Source organism: Notolepis coatsorum, assembly GCF_963971535.1.
Source record: "Notolepis coatsorum genome assembly, chromosome: 9".
Taxonomy (NCBI): Eukaryota; Metazoa; Chordata; class Actinopteri; order Aulopiformes; family Paralepididae; genus Notolepis; species Notolepis coatsorum.
In genome coordinates this window covers 150,200,463-150,227,214 of record NC_140173.1, presented here as the reverse complement: position 1 = coordinate 150,227,214, position 26,752 = coordinate 150,200,463, and the positions used below count along the sequence as shown (strand labels likewise).

General features: G+C 42.1%; 2 protein-coding genes across 2 annotated transcripts in view; one reads left to right on the top strand and one right to left on the bottom strand.

Annotated features, from left to right (window-relative positions):
• dnajb12a (DnaJ heat shock protein family (Hsp40) member B12a) overlaps positions 1-17,580 on the top strand; it is a 59,561-nt gene extending 41,981 nt beyond the window's left edge. The window contains 6 exon segments of the mRNA XM_084322113.1: positions 2,126-2,296; positions 6,816-6,898; positions 7,066-7,175; positions 8,868-9,040; positions 13,805-13,947; positions 16,870-17,580. Coding sequence (XP_084178239.1) covers positions 2,126-2,296; positions 6,816-6,898; positions 7,066-7,175; positions 8,868-9,040; positions 13,805-13,926 — 659 coding nt within the window. The 3' untranslated portion in view covers positions 13,927-13,947; positions 16,870-17,580.
• A 224-nt stretch (positions 17,581-17,804) lies between these two features.
• LOC311234005 (DNA damage-inducible transcript 4 protein-like) lies at positions 17,805-19,972 on the bottom strand. The gene is made up of 2 exons (XM_084321083.1): positions 19,713-19,972; positions 17,805-18,896 (listed from the first exon to the last, which is right to left on the bottom strand). The coding sequence occupies exons 1-2, from the start codon at positions 19,867-19,869 to the stop codon at positions 18,406-18,408; spliced, it is 648 nt and encodes a 215-aa protein (XP_084177209.1). The 5' UTR covers positions 19,870-19,972; the 3' UTR covers positions 17,805-18,405.
• Between the last annotated feature and the right edge of the window lie 6,780 nt (positions 19,973-26,752).

Genomic DNA, 26,752 nt, shown 5'->3' with positions numbered 1-26,752 from the left:
GTTTAGTTCAGCATTTGCACTCGTTAATATGGGAAAGTGCCAATTTAACGAGAACTGGCTCCACAATCCACTGTTTGCGCGATGGTTGGTCCCAGTCAAAGACCATTACGAGCCCCGCTGCAACAAAAAAAATAGCAGTCGCGTCGCACATGCTGAGCGCTAAGCATGTTACCTCTGCAAACTACTATTTCCTCCACACCAGCTGCGCCATCAGGTAGGACTATAACATTTGCACCAACAGAAGTCCGGATAACATTCGGCTCCACGCCAAAGCTTGAAGCTGAGGTCTTAACTTGAAAATAATCTATTCACGGATGTAAACAAGGACACGTTTGTGTTTATGTTCGATGAGAGCTTCACCCACTATGTATTTTTGCCTCCCACCCACCCCCTCCTAATGACGTACAGTATCCTCCCATGTATGTTAGGATCTATGGGTAACAGTACTGTATATTTGCATATCGTATATGTCACAAATGTAACAGTACAGTACTATATACCTGTATGTCCCTATGCCACAAATGTCATGTATGTTGAGTATGTCATAAATGTCACTATGAATTGAAAATGGGGGACCCTGATGGAAACAAGACAAACGTCTTTCTCTGGTCTGCATCCCCTTAACAATTGTGTGTATTGAGCCGTACTGTATTGTACCCATTCTGCAATCTGTTAAACAAAGAATTCATTCATTCAACCAAACCACAAAAACAAAACAACTGGATGAATGAATGAAAACTTTATTTAACAGATTGCAGAATGGGTACAATACAGTACGGCTCAATACACACAATTGTTAAGGGGATGCAGACCAGAGAAAGACGTGTGTCTTGTTTACATCAGGGTCCCCCATTTTCAATTCATAGTGACATGACATTTATGACATACTCAACATACATGACATCATGACATTTATGGCATAGGGACATACATGACATACAGGTATATAGTACTGTAGTGTTACAATTGTGACATATACGATATGCAAATATACAGTACTGTTACCCAGAGATCCTAACAGAAAATATATACATATGATGGGGAGGAGACTGTACATTAGGAGGGGGGGGGGGGGGGGGGGGGGGGTTGGACATTTTACTCTTTAAGAGCGGTTTTGAATGTGGGCAGGGGTAAAGTGGGTTTTAGGAGTGAGGTTAAGCAGTAGTCTGACCAGTTTGTTTTGTGATGTTTGTAATCTTGTTTTTAGGGCCTTTGAGGTGCTTTGGTACCATAGTCGTAGTACCCTTGAATGAGTGCTCCTGCCAGAGTCTTCAGGGTATTCTTGTTTACCAGAGAGGAGATCCGGCACAAGAATCTTGTTTGTTGGTTGACTTTTTTGATACCCTGGGGAGGGTGGTAATAGTTATGTGTTCTGACAGTGGCTGTTGCACTTGCTGCTTGGCCCCTGGTATATTTTGTATAGCTATATTTGCTATTTATGTTTGGTCACCCCTTTGTTGAAATTCATCCAATCCAGTTACTCCTTTAAGTTCAAGATTTTTAAGTTTCCAAGTTATGTTTTAATAAACATCTTTGGACCAATGTGTCCCTAAACTTAAACTAATTGGTGTTGTTGCATGATTTGTCATTTTGTTATTGTGAAATTGGTATTAAATTTAATTCTGAGTGGCATTCAAAAGTCTTAAAAAGCATTAAATCTGACTGGGCTAAACCTGCAGATACCCTGTGTTAACCATTTCACTACCACAATACAGAAGGTTAACCCTTTCACTACCACACTACAGAAGGTTAACCCTTTCACTACCACACTACAGAAGGTTATTCCTTTCACTACCACACTACGGAAGGTTAACCTTTCACTACCACACTACAGAAGGTTAACCTTTCACTACCACACTACAGAAGGTTAACCATTTCATTACCACACTACAGAAGGTAAACTTTTCACTACCACACTACAGACTGTGTTAACCGTCTTTTAGTGTGGCAGTGAAAGGGTTAACCTTCTGTAGTTTGGTTGTGAAAGGGTTAACCCTTTTGTCATGTGGCTGTGAAAGGGTTCAAGTCAATCCGCTGGTTTATTGGCAGCCAGTGAAGGGAGTGGAGGACTGTGGGGGCAATGCATCAAACTAAAAATGTTTGTCGTTTTCCGTCTTTTCTCCAGCGATTGGAAACGCCTATGCCGTCCTGAGCAACACGGAGAAGCGGCGACAGTACGACCAGTACGGGGAGGAGAAGGCCAACCCGAGCCAGAGGAACCAGCGGCACAACTTCGAGGCCGACATCTCGCCGGAGGATCTCTTCAACATGTTCTTCGGAGGAGGCTTCCCGTCAAGTGAGTGGTAGATGGGATGCTTTATCTAGTCATTTATAACCTAGTATATTTACCTGGGGTAAATGTGGTGTATGCAGTGTGTGGGCTATGACTGCCAGGGAACCAGATGGAAAGGTTGAGCTTCGATGGTAAAACCTGTAGCCTAGCTTTTAAAGTAAAAATTATGATGCTCATCAATAGCTACATTTTTTTAAACTGCGTGCGAGACAGAGTGGTCAGCGGCAGGGAGACAGGCAAGCTTCCCTTGCAGTTTAAGCTCAGTCCAGTGTTGACGTTGGCGTTGTTGTTGTGCCGACATGAGATGGCCACGGGCATTGGTAAGTGGCAGTTCATGCCACATTCCACAGATGTCAATGGTGGCCTTCACAGAGATGGTAGGGTCAGAGATGATCTCCTCAGAAACATTAACAGCGTCCGAGTCCGGCCCCACCCACTCCAGGGCCACGTTGGACCAGCCGCATAGGTCATTCTGGTCTGGCCAGTCAGACCACACACACACACACACACACACACACACACACACACACACACACACACACACACACACACACACACACACACACACACACACACACACACACACACTCTCTCATTTGGATTATTAGATTATATTATATATTGCATATATTTAGCATTTTATCTTTTTTTTTAGATTATATATTAGATTCGATTTGGATTATTAGATTATATGTTATAACTATTTATTGTAGAGCAAATATAACTGAGAGGGCATACATTACATACCCTCATCTCGCACCTTGTTGCCCATATGCACATGTCCAGAGTTAATTATATTGATTTGTTATATTGTTTTGTTTACACTGCTTTTTTATTCTATTTAATTTTTACTTCTCCACTGTACTATAATTATGTCACCTGTACCATGTCTTCTACCACCTGTACCTCCCCTCCCCCGTGCTGCTATGATGCCTGAATTTCCCCAAAGGGATCAATATAAAGGAATATCTTATTTTATCTCATCTTACACAGTTACACGCATTCACACAGCATGATGCTGCCCAGTGCAACCACCAGATGGCGCTCTTTCCACTTGAGCAACTCTCTCTTGGGGGTTAAATGCACTTCAACAAGGAATGTTTTTCATTAACTTTTCCCACCTGGTTTAGGGCTCATTCAGTTCAGACAATGGGGCTCTTCACCGTGGGGAGGGGGGGGGGGGCGTTGGGGTGGATCAGGCCGTTGTTGTGAGCTTATTTACCCCCCCCCCCAAACCCCCACCCCCCGCGTCTCCTGCTGTGGCCGGTCGGCAACCGCCGAGTAGGGATGTGCATTTTCGAATGGTCTACTGTTCTTAAGACCGAATATTGGAAAATTCGAAATTGTTATCTTCTGTTTCAGTTTAAATTCAGTTCAAATGTTCTGTTTCCGTTTAAATTCAGTTATTCTTTTTAATAGAATGGATCATTAAAATCAAAGGGTATTGCACATAAATAGGCACTTCAGATAATCGGCTCAGCTGACCGACAATAAATCAAAATGACACCGTTCACCACCGTAGCCTATACTAATAACAGCATTGCATTGGCCCATCAACCGGTTTTTAATAAACAAACAGAAACGATAGCATGTGTGCATCTTTTAGATCAATTAGGCTATGAAAATTAGGCTGCTTCTAAATATAAAAACGGATTAAATAAGAATGGTTTGCTTCACTTAAAAAAAAATAAGTCTTTAGACTTTTAAAAAATATTTTTCGACTCTGACATGAAAATGGAATGTGGAGACTGGCTAACTCATCCCTAGCGTGGAGAGAGCTTGCGTCCGGCAAAAGTCGAAGAAGGGGAAACCTATATTATTATTACCTCAGAAAGGTCTTTATTGACAGGTAGTTTGCCCTCACATGGAATTTGATTTGGTCGCTTGGTGCGACATTAACAGACGGACGATTAAGGTAGAATGAAATAAAAGGTAGACTAAAATAACATGGAATATAAACTATATTAAAATAAAAGTATAATATAATTATAAAATAGGCCAGGCTGTGTGCAATTGTGCAGTATGAACAGGGAAGTATCAATCAGATTTATTTATATAGCACGTTTTACATGACACAAGCCAAACAAAGTGCTTTACAAAGGCAGGTAGCGGGTCATACAATAATGGAACAGACAACAAAATTGCACGTCAGTACGATGGCTCAGGCAAGGTACAGGTCAGGATCAAGGAACCACTAGAGAATAAAGGTACGTTTTGAGCTGTGATTTAAAGGACTCTGTCGAGGGGGCAAGACGAGGACACTGTTCCACAGCCTGGGGGGCTGCGACAGGAAAAGCATGGAGGCCCCCCTGGTCTTGAGATTGGCCCCCTGTTCCTTAAATCGCCCCTAATTGGCCCATGGGGGGTCCTAGCACAAGAGTAGGGGGTGAGTAGGTCCGACATGTAGGACGGGGCTTTACCATCGAGTGCTTTGTTAATGAAGAGAAGAACCTTGATATGATGCCGCACTGGAAGCCAGTGAAGTATGAACAAGTATGAAGAGTTTTGAGTGTTTATAATATAGTCCAGGTCGGGCTGTTTCCCCCGAAGCCTGTTTTTGGGCTTCGAACTTCGTCAGGGTTTTTCGAACGGACGTTCGAACCTTCGTTTTTAATTTTTAATTTAAATTTTTTTTAATAACTATCCTCAAACCAAATCCTCAATTTGAATAAAGTGATTAATCTGATTAAATGAGTATTTTCTTTTTTATTAAATCAACTTTCTTTAATGAATATAACTCATCACTTTTAATACTATAATATTAGTGTAGCCTAATCTTTATCTGCAACTGTGAGGAAAAACCTCATTGGTTTAAACACTTCTTCTTCACTTCTTCAACCATTATCTGAAATGATAAAAATAAAAAAAAAGAAAAAAAATAAAAAATCTAACCCGACTAACCTTAATGTCATGCACTTGTCCTAATAAACTAACCTACACTGTAACACGCAACACTTTGATGAACATTGTTACTCAGCTGATAGAGTTATACCCTTCTTGCTGTCTTGTCGCACAGAACTTGTAAGTCGCTTTGGATAAAAGCGTCAGCTAAATGACTAAATGTAAATGTAAATGTAAACAGAATGAATAGACACATAAAAAAATATATATTTATATAAAAAGAAAAAAAGGATTAAATACATTTTAAATAAAAAATTCAATTTAGAATTCAAATGCCAACGTAACGAACGAAGGTTCGAACGTTTGGACTCAGCCCTAAGGATATGTTGATATAACACAGTGGGGGGGGGGGGGGGGGGGGAAGTGTCTCAAAACGGATTATGACCTACTATGCTTAAATGCATTTACATTTTACATTTACATTTTGTCATTTAGCTGATGCTTTTATCCAAAGCGACTTACAAGTTCTGTACGACAAGTCATCAGGAAGGGCACAACTCTATCAGCTGAGAAACAATGTTCATCAAAGTGTAGAGTGCTATATAGTGTATGTTAGTATATTAGGACAATAAGGTTAGTTAGGGTTAGATTTTTTATTAAATTTTTTAGATAATGGTTGAAGAAGTGCGTCTTTAGTCTACAGCGAAAGATTGGACGGGTTTCGGCTGCTGTCCTAACTGTGGTGGGCAGTTCGTTCCACCATTGTGGGGCAAGGACTGAGAATAGGCGGCTTCTCTTTGATGACCCTCCCGGAACTCTGATAGGAGTAGGTCTGAGGCGGCCAGAAGATGCAGAGCGTAGGGGTCTTGAGGGTGTGTAGTTAGACTTACGAGTTCTGTACAACAACAAGTCAGCAGGAAGGGTACAACTCTAAAGACACACTTCTTCAATCAATATCTGAAATGATTTTTTTTTTTAATAACTAACCTTCTTATTGTCATGCACTCTTCCTAATGTACTATCTTACACTCCACATTGCAGCACTCAAGTCTGAACACTTTGATGAACATTGTTACTCAGCTGATAGAGTTGTGCCCTTCCTGATGACTTGTCGTACAGAACTTGTAAGTCGCTTTGGATAAAAGCGTCAGCTAAATGACTAAATGCAGGGTTCGTACAGTACAAGGTCCTTGAAGTGCTTAGTGCTTGATTTTTTAAATAAAAAAGTCAAGGCCTGGAATTCCTTAAACAGCCCATTTTTTAACAAGGTGCTTAAAAAGTCATTGAAATTCAAATCAACCATTCACATTGAATGTTTTGTTCATCCATGATCAAATTGTTCTGAATCAAGAAATAGTTTTGTTTGTTTTGTTTTAACCTATTTAACTGCTTTTCTTCTCTGTGTGTGATGCTCTAGCTGGCAAGCGGGCCAAGAAGATGCCTAAAAAAAGTGATTTGTATCATGATTCGAGTGACATCCTTGAAAATGAAAAATAGTGCTTGGAAAAGTACTTAAAAGTCCTTGAATTTCATTTAGCAATGTCTGGGAACCCTGTAAATGACTAAATGTAATTAGATCTGAATGAGCCCGTACTTCTGTCATGTTTACGTCCTGTGGTGCACGCTATGTGATCTTCTACATTTTGTCACATTCTTTATTATTGTTCATTTTTTGTTCCAGGTAATGTACACGTTTACAGAAATGGCAGAATGCACTTTGGACAGCAGAACAGAGGCGGCGAGAGGAGAGAACCACAGAGAGAGGTAAGTGCCGATCTGTAATAACACTCGCACGGCCTAAATCCTAAAAACTGTGAATGTCTCACTTAATTGCTGAGGTGTTAAAAAACGTTTGTCTCTTTAATTCAATCAAGTGCACGACGTCTCCTAATTCAATCAAAGTAACCGTTGTGTGTTTTCTGTCCGCGCAGGGAGGCATGGCTCTGTTTGTGCAGCTGATGCCCATCCTTATCCTAATCGTGGTGTCCGCGCTGAGTCAAATGATGGTGTCCCAACCCCCCTACAGCCTTAGCTACCGCCCGTAAGTGTCTCCGTCAGTCCGTCCGCTCGACGAGAGCTCTCCTCAGGGGAGACATCAAAGGAGCTCCCCCCCGCGGTCGCATTGTGCAAAGTCAACACGGCGCCGTTTATTAGGGAGGAAAATCTCTTTTAAAAGCCTGGTGTCTGTCAAATAGATTACCTTAGATTCTAATGTATTGTCGTCATACTACAGCACAAGTACAGTAGTACAACACAAAGAGGTTTGGCATCCAACCAGAGTGCAAATGTAACAGTAAAGTGCAATAGTAATGCACAGGTGATTAAACTGGGTATAAAATATATAAATGAGTACTACTGAGTAATAGTGCTAATTAGATGTATGTACAGAGTTATAGTATATGTACAGTGATACAGGTATAAAGACACTATGGTAGTAAGTCATACTGGCCAGCAGTGTAACTAGTAAGAGTAGGTAAAGGATATGTACAGATATAGTATCTTACTACAGATATGTAAAAGGGTTTATATGCAGGTATGTACAGACGGATGTATATATAATATATATCCCACTCAGCGGATCAACGTAGCCGCGGCCTCGCGACCGCGTCGGTTTCTCAGTTGTTGAGCTTCAAGAGTTTTATTTGTCACATACATACACAAGACATGTAGTGAAATGTAGGTGGCCATGCCCGCCTCGATTGTGCAAAAATACAAATAATAAAATAAAAAATAGACATGATAAAAAAAAAAAATCATAAGAATAGAATACAATTCTAAACGTAAGAAATAAAGGTAATAAGGGGCGGCTACGTGGCGTAGTGGGCAAGGCGCTCGCCACGAAATGCTGGAGACGCTGGGCTCGCCTGTTCGAGCCCAGCGCTCCACATTTGCTTTCAGTTTAGCTGGTCGTCCGTACTAATACACATTGGCCGTATTAGGGGGTGGGAAACTGATGGGTGGGGATCGGGCGTTGTGGACAGCGACTCCTACAGGTCGGTTGGTGCGCCTGCGCAGTAGAATCAGGAAGTGTCGGGGGCAGCGTGAGCCTCCCACGCGTTACTCCTCGCCACTGAGATATCGAGCTGCGCAGGTGAAAAGATGCGACTGCTGTTACCTCAAGTACCGGAGGGGACTTGTGCTATGTATGACTTAGTCCACATTGCAGCCGGCTTGTGGGAGGCAAGAAACAGTGTTCGTGACAGGGGAGGGTTGAATTGGATGATACGAAATTGGGATGGGAGAAAATATAGAAAATGGGAGAAAAAGTGGATCAAAAAAAAAATAATAATAATATACAAATATACAGCGGGTTCGGAATATTGCAAAAAAGTGTACAGTAGTTTCTAAAGTGACCTTTCTCATAGTGTAGTGTATTATGCTGGCGGAAGAAAACCTTGTAACTCCAAAAACCCAACTTTTCAGGAGACGAAAAAAAAACGAACACAGATTTGAGGGCGAATAGAGTTACGAGGTTTAGACAGATGATCGGTTTAATTCTTTTCCATTGTTTAAACTTTGTAAAACCACACACTCATATGGAGGATGATCTACTGAGTTGATTTATATATCAATTAAAAAAATGGAGTTACAAGGTTTTCTTCCGCCAGCGATGTGAGGATGTGTTGTGTGTGTGTGTGTGTGTGAGTGTGTGTGTTCATGTGTGCTTGTATGTGGAGAGATCCGTGTTGAGTGTTCTCCGATGGCCTGAGTCTCTCCGTTGTGTTGGCCGCAGGTCAGTGGGACACATCCACAAGAGGCACACGCCGGCCCTGAAGGTGCCTTTCTGGGTGGGCGACCGCTTCAACGAGGAGAACAGCGCCAGCAACCTGCGGAGCATCGAGAAGAGCGTGGAGGAGGACTACATCTCCAACCTCCGGAACAACTGCTGGAAGGAGAAACAACAGAGTAAGTCTCCACCCATCCATCATGACAAGGGACCCGTAGGTCCAATTTCAAGTCTAGGGGGGGGGACGTGCTTTTGCTGCCGCAGCCCCTGACCTCTGGAACACCATCCCCCATGTCCATCAAATCTGCCCCCTCCGTCGAGTCTTTTAAATCTAAACTCAAAACCCATCTATATCGCCTGGCCTTCCCTGACTCACTCTGACTCTCGCCTTGCTTGTTGACGTGTTGTTTTGTTTCTTTGTCTGTCCGTTGGTTGTTTATATTTTCTGTTTATTCTATACTTTAGCACTTTCCTTTGTTTTTAGCTATGCGACTTACTGTGAAGCACTTTGGTTGACAAGTCACATGTCTAAATGTGCTATACAAATAAATTAGATTGATTGATTGATCATCCATTCCATAGCAACACTATATTATCACCGACATCCAAGTTGGGGGGGGGGGGGGGGGGCTGAGGTTTCTCTCCATGTCGCCTGTGGTGCTTTTTTCCTATTGCTAGGTTTTTAGTGTTTATTAGTTTTTTAGTGTTATTTTAAATTGTTCTTGATTTATTGTGATGTTTCTTCTTCTTGACTTGTTTAAAAGAAGACTTGTGCAGCCCATGGGGGCATTACCTTGTGATTTTGGGGCTTTACAAATACATTTTATTTGATTTAAGCGATTTAAAGGAACATGCCAACCTTTTGGGAAATTAGCTTAGTTATTTGCCATCTACCCTGGAGTTAGACAAGCAAGTCAGTGGTTTGTTTGCCTGGTGGAAGTAGCTGTTCAGTGGTCTCTTGGCAGTGGTCTGTTTGCCTGGTGGAAGTAGCTGTTCAGTGGTCTCTGTTGGCAGTGGTCTGCCAGACGGCATGAGCTCAAACAGTTTGTGGTGCGGGTGGCTGGGGTCTCTCAGGATCCCGTGTGCCTTGTGATATACTGTATATTCACAGAGCGTCTGTTATTTCTATAATAGTTGTCTCTTGTTTTTATAATAACTTGTATTTCCCTGTTGTAGCCCTTGTCTTGCCCGAGTGTTTAGACCCCGCCCCCACGCCGCAGCTCGGCCCAGACACCAAGCCACATCGTTTCAAATGGAGTGCAATAGCGGCCGCAAGGCATTAGGCGGCGGTATTGGACGCTTGCGATCTCGGACCCATTCAGGACAGCCTGCACACAAGGTGCCTCGATGGATTATGAATGGCAATAGCGAATAAAAGAAATAACGACCCATAAACGAGAATCTTCGTTTTTTTTGGCACTGAACCGTTGGGCCACAGAAATTAGAATTCTCGTGGAACGGCAACTAATGTGTTAAGCCTCAACCCGGCCCAAGACGCATGTGTGTCTCAGCAATAGAGCTCCTCTCACGGGGGAGGTTTTATCGACTGCTCCCGAGTCTGCAGGATCTCCCGCAGCGGGAGGAAGATGAACGCACTATGAATAGATCGCTGGCAGCTTTGTTCTGCGGTCCGTGCAGCTGTGGGTCCCGTCAACAAGGCCTTCTGATATATACATGTCTCCCTCTCTGATAAGTAGCGATGCTCCGATATTGATATCGGATATCGGCCCGATATCACTAAAAGAGCTGGATCGGGTATCGGTAAAAAAAATATATATATATCGGATATTATTTATTTTTATACATTTTTTATAATAAATAAAATAAGAAATAACAATTCAGTACATTTATTAATTTGTTACATTTAGTTTCACTAAGTTAGGAAAGTAATGTTTTAAGTCGAGCCTGATGTTGCCTTTCACAAAAGAATGATCCCAGTCTCTTCCACACAGTGAGGCGTACAGTTTATTAATTGAACAATGGGTATTTACATTTACATTTAGTCATTTAGCTGACGCTTTTATCCAAAGCGACTTACGAGTTCTGTACGACAAGTCATCAGGAAGGGTACAACTCTTATCAGCTGAGTAACAATGTTCATCAAAGTGTTGAGTGCTACAGTGTGGGTTAGTTTTATTAGGACATGTGCATGACAGTAAGGTTAGTTAGGGTTCAATTTCTTTATTTTTCATTTCAGATAATGGTATCGGATCGGTACTCTGTATCGGCCGATACCCAAAGCCAGGTATCGGTATTGGGACTGAAAAAGTCCGATCGGTGCATCCCTAGTTCTGATATATACATGTCTCCCTCTCTGATCAGGCAGGGGGTTTAGAGTTTCCAATTGGTAGTTTTTTAGAAAATCAGAAAGATCGCCGGCCAAAGCTAATATAGCTTAGTGTCGCAGATCGGGTCATCCGGCGTCGGTGCGTTCTCCGCAACATGCGGTCATCTAGCGTTTAGCGATTTGGCTTTTTTTTTTAATTAGTTAACAAAACGTCATCGTTTTGGTGAAGTGTGATTTTGCCGTTAACCCACAACAACATGCAGCATCAAGGACAACATTAACCCACAACATGCAGCGATGTCCAAATATGAGACTATTCAAACTGAATTATAAGGAAATGATGTTCACGAGGTACGGGGATGAGGAAGGGATTTGACATTCACGGGTGTTAACATTTTTATTTAATTTCTTTCATGTTTTACATATACAATTTTTGTTTTTTGTTTTGCATATATATATATATTTGTTTTGTAAGGTTTTACATTAGTACACTCATTTGAGTAGTGGAAAAGGGGTAGGATTAAATAAGTGTATACTTCTTCCTACTCCTTTTCGAACATGTAAATTGAGTTATGTTTTGCTTTTGTTTATTACATGCGTCTTGGGCCGGGATCAATGATTTGTTTAGATTTTTATATTGTTTGTATTTATTTACATGTTCGAAATAAAGATTTCAAATCTAAATCATCATGGACAACATTAACCCACAACATGCAGCATCATGGAGGACAACATTACTGGTGAACGGGGAAAGAAAAACACTTCATTTCTGCCAACAGTCACCAGGGCTCGTCATGAGAGATCTATGTAGAGAGAGTCAGTCAGTCGGGGACATTCACTATTGTACGCCCACCCTCCAGGTCTGGCAATAACCTCCTGCCCTCCAGCATGTTATGTATTTTGTTTTATCCTTATTATCTTGGTGTTTTATAGTGCAGTTGTTGTGATAAACTCACAATACTTTGGAGCTGAGTTGTTTCTTACGTCACTATGGTTTCAACAGGATTAAAGGAGCTATAAGTGGTATTCTTTGTGTGAAAATAAGTAGTCGACATATTAACACTTTCTCTGCCACGCTTATGTACATCCTTATACCATCCTCTGCCAGCTCTATTTGTCTATGGAGAAGTTCCCCTTCTTTGCAGGGCTATAACTTTTTAAATTGTATTGCTAAATTGACATTACTATGGCCCATTCAACGTCAATTATCTATCGTTCAGGATGTAGCAACGTTATACTTTTTCATTCACATATTCATACTAAAATACGGTCTAAAGTATAAATATGTTTTTATCGTTTTCTGCAGCATTCTGCAGAATGTGATTTATAGCCCTAAATGCATTATATTGATGATCAAATACAGTTTGATAGCGATCAGCGCCAGATAAAAAATTTCAAATTGACGTGCTTCTAGAAGTTACTACTGATCATCTGATGTTGACCGGATGGGGGGGGGGGTCGTTTATAATTCCGTGGCCAACGTTAGATGATTCATGTAGTGTGGGTGATATGATCATTAGAGCAGTTAGTATCAAACACGGTAAACATAAACGCTGAAACTTACCCCAGTCTCCTCGGGCCGTTGGGCGATGAGCGTGGAGCAAAAAGATTCCTATTATGGGATGTTGAAATATGCGATCCATCTCCAGGTTGTATAATAGTATATACGTCCAAATCATGTTGTTTATCGAGTTATTGGTAACGGATCGCTATCCATTGTGTCGAGCTCGAGTCCCGGGACCTATAGCGAGTGGTCGGACCGAATTTGGATGAGCACCAGTTTCAATATTGATCTCAATGACGTGTTACGGCGTCATTGGCAGATTAAGCATGGCGGGCAATGACGAGTTACGGCGTCCTTGGCGATTAAAGTGTTAATATAGTAGCTCTACATTCTGACAGCCGTCACTGATATAGTGTGTCTGGTCAGTAACATGGGTCTCAGTCTGCAGCAAAACTAAAATATATAGTTCTGGTATCCTGTTCACACTTTATTCAAGAAAACTCCACACTGCAAAAAAATGGTTGACAAAAATAAGAAATAAATATGTATATATTTAATCTACCAGTGCAGTAAGCAAATTTGGCTCGCAAGATTTCTTGAAATAAGCAAGAATATCTAGGGTTCTCTCTCCTGATTGGATAAAGTGGGAAGCGATACCAGGAAAATATTATGTTTACTGCAGAGCAGGAGGGACTGGGAGACCCATGTTACTGACCAGACACTCTATATCAGTGATGGCTGTTTACTGCAGAGTGGAGGGACTGGGAGACCCATGTTACTGACCAGACACTCTATATCAGTGATGGCTGTTTACTGCAGAGAGGAGGGACTGGGAGATCCATGTTACTGACCAGACACTCTATATCAGTGATGGCTGTTTACTGCAGAGTAGAGGGACTGGGAGACCCATGTTACTGACCAGACACTCTATATCAGTGATGGCTGTTTACTGCAGAGTAGAGGGACTGGGAGACCCATGTTACTGACCAGACACTCTATATCAGTGATGGCTGTCAGAATGTAGAGCTATTTAACACTTATTTTAACAACAAAATACCACTTACAGCTCCTTTTACCTAAGTTAATGTTAGTGCATTGTTAAGAGAGTTGATGTAGGTGTAACCCATTGTCCCCTTCTTGTCCTTTTTCCAGAGGAAGGCTTACTGTATCGCGCTCGTTATTTCGGAGACTCGGAATTGTACCAAAGGGCCCAGAGGATGGGCACGCCCAGCTGCTCCAGACTGTCCGAGATCCAGGTCATCCTGTACGGCTAGACGCTGACGGGACGTGCAGGGGTGAGTCGGCCGCTGTGTCCCCTCGCCGCGCCGCCGTGGCAGCCATTTCTACTCCCCCCCCCCCCCCCCCCCCCCCCACGGCCTTGACTTGTGTGAGCTCCTTGAAGACATCAAAAGAGCTCCCCGCGGTCGACACGGCGCCAGTTACCAGGGAGGCACGCACGATACCGCTGTGGGGATATTTTTTCATTTCATTTCAACCTTTTATTTAAAATCGTATGCCTCTGAGGTTTCCCCTCATTTACAGAAACGACGATTGTACAAAATGTAAACGGTACATAATACAAACGATATTCACAGAAATGTAAACGCCAGAGTAAAAATAAAAAACTTTTAAAATAATTTTAAAAGATCAGCTAAAACAGTTACAGGTAGTCAGACAATGGTCTGAAATCATACGTTTAAACACACCGAGGGAAGGGAGAACCTCCCATTTCAGAGTGAGTTGAAGGACATTCCATGAGTTAGAGGCATCAAAGGAAAAAGCTGACTTCCCTCGATCAGAACACACTTGAGGCACCCTAAGAACCATCCAGTCATTCGACCGAGTTGAATAGGTTCCAATATTCCAATCTAACAGCGAAGAGATATAAACAGGTTGTTTACCAATAAGGGCTTTAAAAATAAATAAATACCAGTGTTTGGTTGCACCTTTCTGTAAGAGAATATACAGGACACAATGGTGAGTAGTATCATATCTGTCACCACTCACCAGTAATAAAACTTAGAGCTGAGGGATATGGGTCCGATACCAGGCTTACATATAGGGTATCGGAGAATTCCCCCAATACTAAGATCTGATGCCAAGAAATAATGTGAAACACGCCAGAAATCAAAGCACAGTGACTTGATTTGCTGCACCTTTTAACGCATAGAAGCATGTTAGATCTCTCTAATGGGGAAAAAAACATATCTCAATATTTTTGCCCGATCACCCCAATGAAACTGTTGGATCGGATCAATACTCGGTATCAGCTGAGGCCAAGAACTGGTATCGTACCGATATCCCAACAGCCGAAACCTGATACCAGCTATACCAATCCAATCCAGTACTTTGCTTTTATTTCTACGGCTGTAATTATTTTGTATTTTTTTACGGCTGTATATTATTCAACTGGATAAAACTATCTAGGGAGAAGAATTCAGCAACTCTTTGAAATAATTCTCTTTTATTCATACAATTAAAACCAGCGCGTTTCGGCAACAGGCCTTCATCAGGGTTACATGAGAAAGAACAATGGAGCTTGAACACTCATACAAAATGGCCTCCACAGGGAAAATGGCCCCCAATTGACATTGGATCAATCAGTGTTGTCATTGGGGACAAATGGAGGCCATTTTGTATGGGTATTTGAGATCTATTGTTCTTGCTTTGTCATGTAACTTGCTTTGTCATGTAACCCTGATGATGGTATGTTTTGCCGAAACGAGTTGGTTTTAATTGTATGAATAAAGAGCATTATTTTTAGAACATCCATCGGCCTCTTAGAGTTGCTGAACTTTTCTCCCTTGTTGTTATTGTAGTTTTAACAGGCTACAATTGTGCGTGAGTAATGAGAATGCATCATTTGTATTTACTAGCACTAAATGATAAATGGACTGCATTTATATATACAGTATCTGCGGGTTATTGAAAAGGCCTTAAAAGGTATTAAAAGGTCTTCAATTGAATTTTCACAGGTATTACATTGTGCCAGTTCAGTGTCTGTGTTTTTAAATTATTTTTGCTAGTATGGCCGTGAAATTGGTATACAATTTTGCTCAAAGTGGTATTAAAAAGGTCTTAAAGTCTTAAATTTAACTTGTTGAAACCTTTTGGCTGCGTTCGCACTGAGCCTCGGTGCTCAAACCTAATTTATTGCTCGGATATGATTATATTATTTGTTTGGCTGTTCACATTATTATTATTATTTTTTATATATATATAAAAATGTGGCCAATATCAGATTCCAGTGTGAACCGGTCACTGCTCCTGAACCGACCTGCATGCGCAAAAACAAACAATAAAGAAGTTGGACGTAAACAATCGACGAATGTCAAAGTGACATTCTGTCAATCTAGACCTATGTCTGATTTAGGACCATAATATATGAAAGATCAGATTCCATGTGATTTGTGCCGTTTGTTCACACTGTCGCGAAAAGATCAGATTCCATGTGATTTGTGCCGTTTGTTCACACTGTCGTGAAAATAATCAGATCTGAGTCGCATGTATGAGCAAAGAAATCAAGATTCGGCCCACCTGCATCTGCAGTGTGAACGTAACCCATGGCATGAAGTTGACAGGAGCCAGGATTGAACCAGGAACCTTCAGATTACCAGGCCCAGGAGTTCAAAACATTGAATCCCTATTGATTGATTGATTGAAATGTTTAATTAACAGATTGCAGAATGGGTACAATACAGTACAGCTCAATACAGACAATTGTTAAGGGGATGCAGACCAGAGAGACTTTCGTCTTGTTTACATCAGGGTCCCCCATTTTCAATTCATAATGAGTTGAAATTAATGAATACAAATCTGATCCAATCAGATAGGGATTACAAGTTTTGAACTCCTGGGCCACTGTGTGTGTGTGTGTGCACATGCTGTGCACAAATAAAGCTTTTCAGTGTGTAGAATCACCACTGTGTAAATTGTCACTCACACGTATTTATCTGTGACTGTATATCATGCCAGTCTGGGTAAAGACCCTCACCTCCACCTTTTTGTATATACCGTTTATTTTCCTCACATTTTTATCTTCAGATTTTATAATTGTATCGCCTATATTTATGTATTTCTACTATTACCCCTGCCCATACCTGTACCCCCCCCCCCCCTCCACTTGCTGCTATGACGACCTGATTTCCCCCCCCCCCCAAGGGGTTTCAATAAAGGAATATCTTATATCTTAAAATCGTCTCTTATTTTCCCCTCAGGTTCTCCGGTACTTGAATCAAAAACGAGAAGAAATCAGTTGGAAGCCCGCCCCCCAAAATTGGAGAATATTACTGCAACAAAACCCAAGAGAATCAGAACAGCCTTATACACACACACACAGACACAGAGCGGTGGGCAGCGGATCTCAACCACGCAGCGTCCTCTCTGCAGTGCTCTGAGGACGGACACTCCCCTTCCCCGTAGGACCGACTGCGAGAGAAGCTCGAGTCGACCACTGACGTTTCTTCTTCTAAAACACTAGTGTCTTCTTCAGGATGGTGCGCGAAGTCTCTCTGCGGGCGTCGCGTGGTCGGAGGAAAAAAAACTAACTAGAAAAGGAAAGCATTCGGTAGTCGTCTTTTTGAATGGTATGCAAAGCTGCTACGACTTAGATTTTCTCCATCTCTCTCTTCCCCCCCCATCCCTTTTTTTCCCATACATACTTTGGAGGAACCTCAAGGCCTTCTCACGAGACACATCGGAGCCACTGAAGTGTGTAATTTTTATAGTTCATACCTATGTAAATATAAAATTTACTTTTAACAGTGCAGGGTTGGAAAAAATAAAATGGAGTTATAAAAAAAAGAAAGCTAATATCATTTATTCTATAATTTAATGTCATCCTGTGGATTTGCTTGTAGCCTGTTGAAATTATAAGTATTGGAAATTGCACAAAGTAAACCTGTATTTATTAAATTAATCCTGCTAAAATTGTACAAAATCTGTCTCCTTTTTGTTTGACTGTCCCTTTTACCATGTTGGTTCTTACTTTGTTAGCATAATAATACTGTGTCTTTCTGACGGTCCTAATCATCTCATACATTTCACAATTGATGGTAAAATAAATGTTTCCATTTTTATAGTTGTAACCAAATATTGCTCGGGGGGGGGGGTGCAAAGGTACAAAATACATATCTGAAAATGATAGGTAGAATTTATTCAAGTTTTCTCTTTCAAGTACAAAAAGCAGCACAGCTTCAGGTGAATATTATTTGAGTATCGAATACAAACAGCCCAATCGAGGCTGGATTTACATTCACAGAGAGAAAAACAGGAGCAAACAGCAGTTGAAACATATCTACCTTCGTCACATAAAACAATGTGAAATAGCTGCCATGGGACAATCTGTTGCCTTGAAAACGTATTTAAAATGTTTTAAAAAGTTTTTCAAAACACAAAAGGAAAAAAACGTACTCATTTGTAACAACAATCTCACATTAAAAAATTCTAACACTTATACTAAGACCACGCTAGTGCCGTTTAGGGTATAAAATGAATCTCGTCAAGTGTTGGCCATAAACATCTTTAAGATTTCATCTCATGCTCGTAGTGTTTACTACACAGTACACACACATCGTTTGCATTTGTACTTTAGTTGTATATCGTTTGGTCTTTCTTTTTACTGTATAAAGCACATTCTCGAGGGACTCGTACAGAACCAAGCATTTCACTAATGTACATTATGTGACGAAACAAAACTTGGGAACGCGCATCAGTCGTCAATCTTTAAAACCTATAAGAGCGGAGTGCTCGGGTCAACAACACTCCTCGATGAGCAGCTCGGCGGAGGAGTACAGCTTCCTCTTGATGGCCCTGAAGCCGGTGCCCAGCCTCACGCTAGAGTTCTGCGGGGGCCCGCCGCCACGGCCCTTGAAGAGCTTCTGAACCCTGGGCCACAGCCCCTCCGCCTCGGGCCTAAGCACTAGGGTCAGGTGAAAGGTGGGCACGATGCTGGCGTCGACCGCTATCTGATCCACCCTGCACATGAGGCCCCCCTGCTCCACGCACAGGTCTATCAGCGCCCCCCGCAGGCCGCAGGGCTCGCTGGCGGCCAGGTGGAGCAGCTGGTGGCCGATGTTCTGCAGGAGACAGGCGGGGTAGAGGAGCTTGGAGCAGCCCGCGACGCGGTGGTGGTCGCCCTGCAGGCTGTGCGCGATGGCCTCCACCACCTCCGCGGCCAGGGTCTCCTCCAGGGGGTGGCAGAACAGGCTGCTCTCCTCCTCCAACGACACGTCTGCCACGGAGCCTGATTGATTGAAAAACGCTATTAACAGATTGCAGAATGGGTACAATACAGTACGGCGTTAAGGGGAGGCAGACCAGAGAAAGACTTTAGTCTTGTTTACATCAGGGTCACTCAGTTTCAATTCATCATAACATACAGATACAGTAGATAAGACAGTACTGCTACATCTTAGACATTTATGACATACCAGATTTACATGTGTGATACAAAAAGAGTATACATTTGAGGAGGTTGGCTAGGTGGGGGGGGGGGGGGTTGTACATTGGGAGGGGGTTGCCTGAAACAAGGACACGCAGATTAACCCCTTCACTGCCACACTACCAAACGGTTAGCCCTGTCACTGCCACACTACAGAAGGTTAACCCTGTCACTGCCACACTAAAGAAGGTTAACCCGGTCACTGCCACACTACCAAACGGTTAACCCTTTCACTGCCACACGACAGCGGGTTAACCCTTTCACTGCCACACTACAGAAGGTTAACCCTTGGCTTTACTATCACACTACCGGGCGACGGGTAACAAGTCTGTAGTGCGACAGTAAAGGGTTAACCTTCTGGCAGTGAAAGGGTTAACGACACAATAGATCACGTCAGTTCCGCTGTCACAGAAGAAGCTATATGTGAACTGAAGAGATTATAGCGTCATTTGTTGTTCAGTTTTCCTTCCGTTTGATGATCTGGTCCGACTGGTCGGGGATCATCCGGTATCATGAAATGGCATTTTCGTCCGACACACACTTACAACAAACCATTATTATACCTAAAAAGACAATGCAATCTCATCTCCAAAAAAAAACAATGTCTCAAGAACTCACCAGTTTCACTGCCACTGCTGCCCTCTTGGTCCCCGGAGAGCCGCTGGTTGTGAAGCCTCTGGTGGTGGAGCCCCTTCAGCACAGAGCCCCAAGACAGCCGCTTAGAGGAGCCCAAACTACTGTCGTCGTCCAGCGAATGGTTAAAAGAAAAAGACATGATATATATTTGATAACGAGACAAACAAAAAGGGGGTATAAAAAATAAAATAAGAAAAGTGCAATGGTGTCGCGGTGAGGAGGTGCCTGACGTGGAACCAGACCAGCTGGGAAACAAACAACACAGCCCGCAACAATGGGACCAGGAGTTAAATACCCAGGCGCGAGCGCCCCTCCCACTGTATCCCCAGCCAATGGCGGTGCGCACCCAGGCGCGAGCGCTCCTCCCACTGTATACACGCGTCCCCCAGCTAAAATTCTCGAAGACACTCTGACGTCACGAGACCGCCGCCATCTTGGTATTGGGGGAAACGAACGGATTTCTACTGATCAAATGTATGCGTTGAGCTCCGTTTTTATTACATATTTGATCACATTCTTGTTCATTTCACAACCTTTTCATATCATTTGTTTTGAAAATATTGAGGCCAACATGGCATTTCACTATTTCGAAAGTCTTTCTTCTGATTCTAATTTCTAAAGTGCATGTTCTCCTCCCCCCCCCCCAAGCCATATAGACATGACAGAACCATTCTCTTCGGTTCAAATAACAAACTCAGCAAGACCGACGGCTTCTCAGTTACAGTGGGTGACAATATTGTCACAAGGAAAGACGAAATTACCTACCTGGGTTCCATCCTAGAGGCAAATCTTTCCTGTGACAAAATGGCATCCAATGTAATAAAAAAAAGTCAACCAACGAACTAGATTCTTGTACCGGATCTCCTCTCTGGTAAACAAGAATACCCTGAAGACTCTGGCAGGAGCACTCATTCAAGGGTACTACGACTATGCGTGCACCTCATGGTACCAAAGCACCTCAAAGGCGCTTAAAACAAAATTACAAACATCACAAAACAATCTGGTCAGACTACTACTTGACCTGAACCCCAGAACCCACCTCACCCCTGCCCACTTTGACAACCTAGGATGGCTTAGAGTAGACGACAGAGTACAGCAACTTGCAATGGGCCTGGTCTACAAGATACACTATACGACCGGGGTACCCATGTACATGTCAAAATACTTCCCAAAGGTCAGTGAATACCACAACCACTACACCAGAGGAAGCTCAACAAATCATGTAAAACCCAGATTCGGCTCAAACAAGGGACTAAACACGTTTCGCAATTATGCCACAACAATGTGGAACGCCCCTACCCAAAGCTGTAAAGGAATGTGAATCACTACCCACATTCAAAACTGCTCTTAAAGAGCACCTACGGGAGACTGCAATTCGAAACTGGCCACCGTAAATGCCCAAAACCCCCACCACCTCCTAATAGACAGTCTCCTCCCCACCGCATGTATATATTCCCTCCCTGCAGTATGTATATTTCTCTCCCACCCACCCACCCCCTCCTAATGTACAGTCCCCTCCCCATCATATGTATATATAGGTATTTAGTACTGATACATTTGTGACAAACGGTATTCAAATATACAGTACTGTTACCCAAGTTTTTTCAAGTTTCTTTAATAGTTGTCATACAGAAGTACAGAATACTTTCATACAAAATGCTTCTCACAGTCTCTGGAGCGTAACAGTAAGAAGCATTTTGTATGAAAATATTCTGTACTTCTGTATGACAACTATTAAAGAAACTTGAGAAACTTGGGTAACAGTACTGTATATTTGAATACCGTTTATGTCACAAATGTATCAGTACTAAATACCTATATGTCCCTATGCCATAAATGTCATGTATGTTGTGTATGTCATAAATGTCTATATGAAATGAAAATGGGGGACCCTGATGGAAACAAGACAAACGTCTTTCTCAGGTCTGCATCCCCTTAACAATTGTATGTATTGAGCCGTACTGTATTGTACCCATTCTGCAATCTGTTAAATAAAGTTTTCATTAATTCATTCATTCAGGTGCATAGACATGACAAGATAAAAAGACAGGAAGTTGACTTCGAGACCCAAGCACGAGTCCCAGCCAATGGCGTTGCACGACGCGCGCCCATCCTTCCTACACTGCCCAGTAACATAATTTGGCTGTACGTCCCCCCAGCCAATCACGGTGCGCACCCAGGCGCGAGCGCCCCCCTCCCAGAGCCCCCTCCTACTGTATACGTCCCCCAGCCAATCACGGTGCAAACCCAAAAGCGTGAGTCCCAGCCAATGGCGTTGCAGGACGCGTGCCCATCCCCTGTCACTGCCCAGTAACAACATACTGGTCAACCCTTTGATGATGACGAGTTGGCCTGGCCCCGCCCCCCCAGCCCAGCTGGCGCGCGGACCCCATCCCCCCACCAAACTTTTCCAGTAGTACGGACAAGACAACCCCCCTTGGTATTTGGACACAGAGCCTGGACTCCTTTAGTCAGTGCAATTAAAACTATCTGTTTAAAAAGGCCTTTGACTGTTAGCTTTTTATTTTTATTTTTTTCTTGTGCTGTTGTCTTTAATTTTCTGTTTATACTATGTTTTTAACTATATGTTCTATTTTTTTGTATCTTATTTTTATTCTGTATTTAAAAAATTAAAAAAAATTACTAATAATTATTAAAAAAAAAATGGAACTATGTTTTAACCCTGTATAGCACTTTGGGATCCCAGTGAACAAAAAGTGCAATACAAATTCAATTTATTATTATTATTATCCCGGACGATGATTGGTACAACTTTGCAATAGGCTGATGACAGTTTGTCATTCATTCATTCATTCATTCCACAGCAGTATGATTCACCCGTGTGCGTAAAGACACGTAATGGACCTATCTCAAACCCTGCCCTCTTTTCTTGATCCTCTTGGAGGATCAAGAAAAGAGGGCAGGGTTTGAGATAGGTCTATTGTTGTCAGAAAACTCCAGAATTTCAGGATTTACAGAGAGAGAGAGACTACTTTATCACTGACCTCAGCCTAGAGCAGGGGTGGCCAACCAGTCAGTTAAAAGTACCCTGTGAGACCCACGGTTGCAAAATTACAAAATCACTTTTAGCCATTTTCAAAAAAAAAAATCTCCCACAAACCTGAACGTTATTGCCCGAACCCGTCGTTATTTGCCGAATGTCTTCCCCCCACTCTGTCTCCCATTCCTCCTCTGTCTCTCTCTACTGGACTGCCCAGTAGAAATAAAGCGATAAAACGCCAAAAAATTAATCTTAAAAAAAACAAAAACAGAATGCAGTTAGTTTCTCTACCTTTCTGTGAACGTCTTGCAAAAAACGGTGTTGCAATACGATGAAAAATGGTGGAGAAATTTACATTATAAAAAAGATGGCAGAATTCGTATCTACAAAACCTTCTGTTTAATCATCTTCCCTTTATTCATTTGCTTAGATTTTTCAGGTCTGGTCAATTTTAGCATGGTGTTATTCACAGTCAAAGATAAAACAATTTTTAAATAGAATTGATATTCTCCTTTGGTTCATTACAATTTACTCAAGCCTAGTAACAGACACACTATTTCTGACACTGATCCATTATGTCCCTAGATTCAGATACCAAGAACATGCAAATGGACCATTTAAATTCTTAAAAAATGTTTATTCTACGTCCTTATGGAATGAGTGACATAAAAAAAAAGTAAAAAAATATATATAATATTTTTTTTATTTTTTTTGGATGGAAGAGCCACACATTGACGGGAAAAGAGCCGCATGCGGCTCGCGAGCCGCGGGTTGGCCACCCCTGGCCTAGAGTCTCTCAGAGCGTTCACAGTCAGCCCGCAAACACCCCTGTCAGACCACAGCAAAACCACTGTCTATCTGAATAGATCAACACCCAACCAGGAAATATCAAAACCCACTCTATTAAAAAACACTACAAATGGAAAGAAAATAGTATGGAAGCATTCCAAACCGCTAAAAACGGTCCAATCAAAATTAGACCAATTCCTGGAAAAAAACGTCCAACACAACAGCAAAAGCGTAAACGGGGCGGTAGAAAACCTCGACAACATATTCGACATTACAGCCTCCTTATCCAACCTAAAGGCCTCAAATAGGAAAGCGAGGACAAATAAAAATATGCATGACAAATGGTATGATAACGATTGTAAAAATCTCAGAAAAAAATTAAGGAACCTATCAAACCAAAAACACAGAGACCCAGACAACCAGAACACACGTCTCCAATACAGTGAAACACTGAAACACTACAAAAACACAGTCAGAAAAAAAAGGGACCAACACATTAGAAACCAGCTACAAGATATAGAGGAATCCATAAAAACAAACAACTTCTGGGAAAACTGGAACAAACTAAACAAACAACACCACGAGGAGCTACCCATCCAAAATGGAGACGTATGGGTAAACCACTTCTCCAATCTCTTTAGCCCAATACAAAATAATGAACAGCAAAAACACATACAAGATAAACTACAAAGCCTAGAGTCAACCATAAAAGACCAGAACCCGCTAGACTCCCCAATTACACTAAAAGAACTACAGGACAAAATAAAATCACTTAAAACCAAGAAGGCCTGCAGAGCGGATGGTATCCTAATGATCAAATTCACAGACTCCAAATTCCAATTGGCTATACTAAAACTCCTTAACATTGTCCTTAGCTCTGGGATTTCCCCCAATATTTGGAACCAAGGACTCATAACACCGCTCCACAAAAAGGGAGAAAAATCTGACCCAAACAATTACCGTGGGATCTGTGTCAACAGCAACCTTGGAAAAATATGATCATCAACCACAGACTCATACATTTCCTCACAAACAATAATGCCTTGAGCAAATCACAGATTGGCTTCCTACCAAACCACCGTACAACAGACCACATTCTCACCCTCAGCACCCTAATCGACAACCAAATAAATAAAAATAAAAGCAAAATATACTCCTGTTTCGTTGACTTCCAAAAAGCATTTGACTCAATTTGGCACGAGGGTCTGCTGTACAAGCTGCTACATAGCGGCATTGGTGGGAAAACCTACAACCTCATAAAGTCAATGTACACCAACAACACATGTGCTGTGAGGATTGAGGAAAAACACACAGACTTCTTTCCTCAACGCCGTGGGGTTAGACAGGCGTGCAGTCTGAGTCCAACCCTCTTCAACATATACATCAATGAACTGGCAAAAACATTGGAACAAACCGCAGCACCTGGCATCCCCCTAGCAAACACAGAAGTACTGTTTTCAGATGACCTGGTGCTGCTGTCTCCAACAAAAGAAGGGCTACAGCAGCACCTTTATCATTGCACAAATTCTCCCAGACATGGGCACTGACAGTAAACCTAACTAGAATACACAAAAAACTACACCTATCTCGGCCTTAGCATCAGTGCCACAGGGAACTTCAACCAAGCTGTGAATGACCTGAGAGACAAAGCAAGAAGGGCTTTTTATGCCATCAAAAGGAACATCAAGTTAGACATTGCACAAATTCTCCCAGACATGGGCACTGACAGTAAACCTAACTAATACACAAAAAACGACTCCTATCTCGGCCTTAGCATCAGTGCCACAGGGAACTTCAACCAAGCTGTGAACGACCTGAGAGACAAGGCAAGAAGGGATTTTTATGCCATCAAAAGGAACATCAAGTTAGACATTCCAATAAAAATCTGGCTCAAAATATTAGACTCTGTCATAGAACCCATTTCGAAGTCTGGGGCCCACTTGCAAACCAAGACTTCACCAAATGGGACAAACACCCAATTGAGACTCATGCAGAATTTTGCAAATCCATTCTCCGCACCCAACGGAAAACACCCAATAATGCATGCAGAGCAGAACTAGGAAAATACCCACTAATCATCAAAATCCAAAAAAGAACATTTGAATTCTACAATCACCTAAAAGAAAGTGACCCAGACACACTCCACAACAAAGCCCTCACCTACAGTGAGACCATTGAGAGATGCCCACTCAGCCAGATGGTTCTGGGACTCTGCTCACAAACACAAGCAGAGCCACCAGACAGAAACCACACTGGACTAAACCAAATTATAAGAAAACAAAAAGAAAACTATCTGACACATTGGAAAGAAACAACCCAAAACCAGAGCAAATTGAAATGCTATTTGGCCCTAAGCAGAGAGTACACCGTGGCAGAATACCTGAGCACTGTGACTGACCCAAAACTGAGAAGATCCTTGACTAGGTACAGACTCAGCGAGCACAGCCTAGCCATCGAGATAGGCCGCCATAGGCAGACCTGGCTCCCAAGAGAAGACAGACTATGCACCCACTGCACACAAGAGGTGGAAACCGAGCTCCACTTCTTAACAACCTGCCAATACCAAGACATCAGAGACATATACTTCCCACAAATTCCAAACACCCAAAGAGACTTTGAAAACATGGAAAACAACTCAAAACTCCCATACCTATACTGAAATACAACAATGTGCAAACACAGCAGCAAGATTTGTGAGCTGCTGTGACAAGAAAAGGACATCCAACGGAATACAACCACCATAAAGACTGTCAACCATACAAGCAATTCCTTCTGTAATGTACTGATTTCTTTTGTTTTCTCTGTTTGATTGTTTTGTTTTGTTTGGCTTTGGCAATGAGAGAGAGAGAGAGAAATAAATCAAGAGAGAGAGAGAGAAATAAAGCAAGAGAGAGAGACAGACAGACAAATAAAGCAAGAGAGAGATAGACAAATAAAGCAAGAGAGAGAGAGAGAGAGAGAGAGAGAGAGAGAGAGAGAGAGAGAGAGAGAGAGAGAGAGAGACAAATAAAGCGAGAGAGAGAGAGAGAGAGAGAGAGAGAGACAAATACAGAGAGAGAGACAAATACAGTGAGAGAGAGAGACAAATAAAGCAAGAGAGAGAGAGAGGGGGGGGGGGCAACGTATGGTTCCCATGTCAATAAAGCCCATTTGAATTGAATTGAGAGATGGGGGAGAGAAAGAAAGAAAGAAAGAGAGAGATGGGGGGAGAGAGATATAAAGAAAGAGAGAG